We start from the raw sequence: 6,337 nt of genomic DNA on the forward strand, positions 1-6,337 counted from the left end.
TCTTGGTCGGAAACCGAAAGAGATTCATAGAAACCTTCCTTAAAATCTGTTACGCTATTTGTATATAGAATAATATATTAACATCAATAACGTCTACATATATCTGAAATAGATTTCATAAGTGGACTAAGAAAGCAGTTCATGGTTATAAAATTGATTTAATAATAATAATAATAATATTGAAATTAATGAATATTGAATCACATAAAACCTTATATGGATATTGACAATAATTGAAAATAAGATTTAAATATAAAATGGTGGATCAATGAAAAATATTTGAGTTCATACCTCATTTGTTCTTGATTATTCGACGGGTTGGTTGGAAAAAAAATCAATATCAAATTATCAAAATCAAATTATTATTGTACTTGAATATACACATACCAATCATGCATTATTTTCTTCCTGGACCTATTTGGAATCTCGGGGACTGGGATATTATAAGGATGAATTTGTCCGACTGTTCATAACAGAGGAACATATGAACTGTACTAATTTTTTCTACTCTCTTCTGACTTTGCTTAATTTCCCACGTAAAACACGACTCCTCAAGGAACAAATATCTTTCTAAGTGACCATGAGCTCGTGTCTTTATTAAATCAGCTAGATTCCATTTTTTTTGCCTTGAAGAACGTAGAGAAAGCAGGAATGTTCCTGTAAATAACGCAAACGTCTATTTATATAACTTATTCAAATGTTCTTGCAGTAAGCATAACAACCAGTGTGCGTCCTTGCTATAAATATTCCAAGCTTTCCTCTCTGTTGATAGATACTTTTGCTCAACCAATTGTGACTTGTTCGTAGTACATCCCCGAGCCCCAGTACGAATACACGCGCCACTGGGGGGTACACGCTGAATCTAATTACAAGTTCGAAAAAGTCAGTGTTGTTCTTAATTGACCATGTTAACTCAATAATAACTCCCAGCCACTGTCATTCTCGAAGAAGTCTTGCTAAGACTTGAGCAAATTTTGTTGTCAACCCCCTTGAGGTTATTTCTTGCTCTGGTATTGCTCCGGAACATCTAATGTTTACTTAATCCCATTCATCGCTACGTTGGTGGAGGCGAGATTGCTGCAACCATATAAATGTAGCCCTGCTTCACACGCATCCACATCATTTGAGTTCTCCAGGAGAATACGCCAGCCCATTTCCCAAGACCTTCTCTTTTGGTAAGTGATTTTTGCTTGAAAATGTCTTTAGAATAGAAAACCGTTAAAGTCCCAAACAAACGTAGTTTTACTAAGTGTTCTTCTGCTGAACGTACAACGCATTGCTCTTAACTGCTCATGTAATTTTCCGATTTTCTTCAAAGCAGCTAAATATAGAACATATTAACTCATACAGTTTTTCTGAATAATGCCGTGAACTGATATCAAACAAATTTTTTAATACTTAATGTGTTTAAGACCGGAAATCCTTTGTTATAATTTGAAATCTGATAAGCAAACGAAGAGATCGAACAGACGGCCGAAATTCATAACCAAACGATGAAATGATTACCATTGTTGAATCGTTTGCTCTAGTTTCGTTTGATTCATTTGTCGTCTGAAGTTTTCATTTCTTAAATATTACTGTCTCCACGTTACTAAAGATATAACTAATAAATTAACCTCTTTTGCAATTCATTATTTTAATGACACCTGGATAATGTACGCAAAAGGTATAAAATTCTAAACTAAACATCCAAACAGTTTTATAGACTGTTCTTATTGTCTCGCAAACCTATATATAAGCATTATAATGCGTAGTAATATAAAATCCTTGAACCGTGAGGCGATTTGCACGATTTACTGTAGTCCATTACTCTCTCTAGTACATGTATGGTTAAATACTAATGAATACTTCTAAAAATACGACAATTCACAATATAGCTAATATAGAGTTCTTTTTAGCATTTCCATGGCAACCAGAAGGATGACAGTCATTGCAGTGGCTTTACTAGCACTTCTCATGGTTCATATGACAACAGCGAAGCCACCTTTCAATGGCAGCATTTTTGGCAAAAGGACAAGAACAGCTGGTAAGCGAATTCTGAATTCCTTTATGGAAAATTCATTTTGATATACGCTTCTTTGCTCAAACTATTTGGTTGTGATCTTTTGGTTTTATTACAAGGTAAGACCGATTTTGCAGAACTGCACCATCTTGCAGCGAGTAATACCTTCCTAATGAATCTTTATGAAAAACACAGTCAGTGCTACCTTAAGATAATTCTGAACTGTTGCAATAAGTTTTAGTCTGATGAGAACTAAAGACCAATATTTGAATTTTTCAATCGCATCTTTGCTCACTCGACTATGCTCTTCACAGAAAACGCTAAGCCCATTATGAGGCATTATTACATTGTAAATTGTGTGTATTCTGTGGTCGATTTGGCTGTTTGCTGTACGCAAAACCAAGCGCGCCTGAGACCGACTAAATCAGCCTGTTGTAAAAAAAGGCCCATAAAAATTCTTGGTGCCATTTACGGAATTCGAATTGAAGGCCTTTTCCACCTGGTGAAGGGTGGCGGTGATTACATCCACAAGGCTACCGTCTAGTGACTCTCGGCAACGTAGCATATACTCCTTTGGGACAATACAGTCCTCGCATCAAATGAAGTTTAGCAAAAAGGTCATCTGCAGTAAGTTGCCTATAAAAATTCGATTAGGTAATTCGATTTTTTAATTAAACTATTTATTCAGGACTTTTTTATACAGCGGGAAGCGAATTTGTTTATCCCAATTACTCTGAAATAGAATTGCATCGTTCGAAGTCGCTGTTTACAAAGGATGCAGTCCAAGTTTTGGTTTTTTTTAAAATTTAAAACAAGTTTATTTACTTTACTTGCTAAATTTAATTAAGTTTATTTATAAAACATAATAAATTTATTTCATAAGTACATTATCAAAGATATATCAGTTAAAAGTGCGTGTATATAAAGTTTCCTCTGAGTATTACAAAACGTCTGAAGCTGATAAACAAAGAGGGGTCCTTTTCTGTCCTGCTCAGGGAAGACTGATAACCAAATTAATCTTACACTACTCTTCCGGTTTCCAGACAACTTAATTAGCTTCTAATGTAATTTGCCTTATCGAATCGACGATAATGATTTTTCGTGTGAGCACTGGGAAACTGAGGATAACATTAAGGGAATGCGGACTTCGAAGTTTAAGTAGAACGCTGTCTATGTAAATTACTCTTTTAGTGGGAAATTTCAACCTAAAATGCTGAAATAGCCTGGACTTCTAATTCTGGACTCTCTATATCGTTTGAGTTCGGGGAAGGTTTTTATTTGTGCATAGTGCAATACAATAATGCAATTTTAACCTTTGAATTACTGAGACGCATGCGCTTTGATGCACCTTGTATGACTATGTACAGTAGCGAACATAAAAAATCGAAACACAGAAAATAATTCTTAATTCCCAACATAATCGCAGAGAATGCTTTTACACAGCGTTATGAAAACAAATTCGTTATAATATCACCCGTAATAACGTCAGAGGATTACATCAGTTGTAGTTGTGACTGGATCCTCCATTTTTTTTCTTGTCAGAGTTATTCCAATGAAACACGGTCAAGCATTTGAAAGTTTTATATTTGAAAAATTAAAATAACGTGGCATTTGAGATCTACAACAACATGTTTTTAATTTCACTATTTTTATCTTTATTATTTGTGGATAATTAATCGGAAATAATAAGTAGAAAGATTTAGCTATCTAATAGTCAGACGTAGATAGAGCTAATATTGAACATTCTTGAGATATAAAGAGGATGAATTCGATTACATTTCCGTTTTTCCTTCTACAAGATTGCTGGTGGCGAAAATTGATATGAGTTTTAATATTAAATTCCTTGCCAAGAAATTACTTCATTTGTGTTGAACAATAATCAAAGAACACGCTGGATTGTCATTATGAAACCTACGATACGTACCATTCCATTTAGTTTCGGTTCTGAAACGACCAATTTTGAATTTCATCACCGTATGCCTTCGTTTATACCAAGCCGCATGAGTTGCTTCAAAGGTTTACTCTTATACTGTGATTATTAAGTTAACATTATCACCAAAAATTGCTTTCTCCAAAAAAATGCACCTTTCGTTTCACTCCAAATGCATTACTTTTTGATGTAACTCTCAACACTCTATAATTACTAGATGGTCTTGTTAATTGGATCCAAATATGTGTTTGTATCAACGGACCACAATGGATTAGAGAAAAGCTGGTTAATTGTATTAAAACACTTTTATAAAGAAGGAAATTCCGATGAATAATTCATGTTGGCGCGAAGTGTCTTCTACGATGTTATTTAATACCGCACCTCGCGCGTTCACTGGCATTTTTTCTCCCCTTTAGAATATTTTTTTTTACAGATTTTTTATTTCTCAACACTTAGTCAATGGAAAGACAATATCCTGTCCTCTATACACCGTTTAAAAATTAAAAGCGTAATAAATAGTTTAACGAGATGCAATTTCAACTTGCAGTAACTTATTCCACGTGAATAATTTCGTGAATAATAAAATCTATCATTGTTTCCTAAAATATGGCATCCGCCATATTTTAGGAAACAATGATGATTAATATTTAACAACGCATTTATTAATCGCATCAACTCAAATTTCGGCATTTTCAATGTGAGAAGAGTGATTGCTGCGCTGTCCCAAGTGTGATAACATTATGGCTTATAAACTAAAGCGTACCTGACCCAGAATGGAAGCATCCAAATCGGATTAAGGTGTTTATTAAAAGCCTAGATCTTTAGGAAACTAAGGGTAAAACTAATGTCAGTGTAGCGTGTCTGTAAATTGCGTATATTGTGAGGTATGGTAGATCCAGAAGCCCAATTTTTGGGAGAAAACCACCACGTAATCCTCGGTTGAGACCGGCTAGTTTGGTCAAGGCCACCTGTAAGAAAAAGTTCTATAAAAGTGCCATATGATGGCTGAGAGGGCTGTGCAAAAGGGATGGGGATATCGACGTCCTAGTTGAAAATTCTAACATGAGATCTCAATCTCTGTGGTGACTTCATTTTAGTAAACCTTCTTCTTTTCAACTTTATCTTAAACAAGTTTAAATAGACTTAAGTTTGCAAAGTATTATTCTCAAGCCAACCTCTTTAAATCAGCCACCAAAAGATCTTTGGACTGTAAACACTCACATAAAACTAAGTTAATATACAAATCTCTCTCTCATTTTGTTCAGATTTCTCTCCTTTCTGCAAAGCGCAAAATACTGTGAAAACATGCCACTTTAAAAATGCAATATATTATAAAAGAGGAATTCATTCTAGATGGATTAACGTAATATTCAGTTTTGTTGTATTTCGTCTACCACTTATCCTTTTTTTCTTGATTCATGCAGGTGAGGATGCTGACCAACAAATCCTGTGTTACTCCATGTATCAAACTCTTTGGGAGACCTGTTCACGATATTTAGGGTATACAATTGCTGAACCGTCTAGAAAATAGAAGGTAAGCTGTATTTATTGAATACTTGGAAAGAATGATACAATTCTGTGTTTGTACGAAAATATTTATTTTCGTACAAACAAGTAAATATCAGCATTTACTTCTGAAACATCAAATTATTCAAAAACTGAAATATTCCTTTCCCAAGATTAATAATTATTTAGTCGTCATTAAATAAACAATGCATTTATTTTATTCTTATTTTTAGTGGAGTATTTTTTCCTTCGGTTTTGCTGAAAGTATGCACAAGAATATTTAAATTGCAATTACATTAGAATGTGTTTAATGTCACAAAACGAGTATTGCAAATAATATATCTTCTAATAGAGTCGTCGGGACATAAAAGTATAAAAGAGATAAAGAGATTAAATATCAAACAGCTGAAATATTTACGATGTCAATACTTATCCATTAAAGAATCCATTTTTCAATTTCAGATGGCTGGACCCGACATTCTGTAACCCAGTCGTGATGAACATGTAAAGATCTTTGTAATCCTTCCAGTCTTCTGGCCTGTGTGCCCGATAATTACGAATGTTAACTAATAAACCTTAATAATAAACTATCATGTGATCTCTTTGTGTTCTCTTATCATATTTAATGGATGAATTACTAATCCTTCCATCAGAGTATCCGACTTCAAAGTTAATTACCATAATGAGAATATTTAGACTGTTTCGAAAATTGACTCAGTAGAATATTAATTTGGAAAATAAGCAAACAAGGATATTATCTAGCAGTCCTCTATATTTATTCATTTATTTATTATTATGTTTGGTGTTCTTTTAGTTTTCATTTCAATATTCTGCAAAAGGCATATTTATACACTGAGTGGCTACTTTATTAGATTCACCAACTGAATAAAGTGGAAAAG

General features: G+C 33.7%; 1 protein-coding gene across 1 annotated transcript; it reads left to right on the forward strand.

The window, feature by feature from the left end:
• Positions 1-1,133: 1,133 nt before the first annotated feature.
• On the forward strand, positions 1,134-6,028 carry SIFa (neuropeptide SIFamide). The gene is made up of 4 exons (XM_090382108.1): positions 1,134-1,175; positions 1,899-2,026; positions 5,357-5,466; positions 5,901-6,028. Exons 2-3 carry the CDS (start codon positions 1,906-1,908, stop codon positions 5,461-5,463), a joined length of 228 nt encoding a protein of 75 aa, XP_090238234.1. The 5' UTR covers positions 1,134-1,175; positions 1,899-1,905; the 3' UTR covers positions 5,464-5,466; positions 5,901-6,028.
• Positions 6,029-6,337: the final 309 nt, after the last annotated feature.

The sequence above is a fragment of the Mastigoproctus giganteus genome, chromosome 9 (genome assembly GCF_048544385.1).
Source record: "Mastigoproctus giganteus isolate SK-2022 chromosome 9, ASM4854438v1, whole genome shotgun sequence".
In the NCBI taxonomy this organism is placed as follows: domain Eukaryota; kingdom Metazoa; phylum Arthropoda; class Arachnida; order Uropygi; family Thelyphonidae; genus Mastigoproctus; species Mastigoproctus giganteus.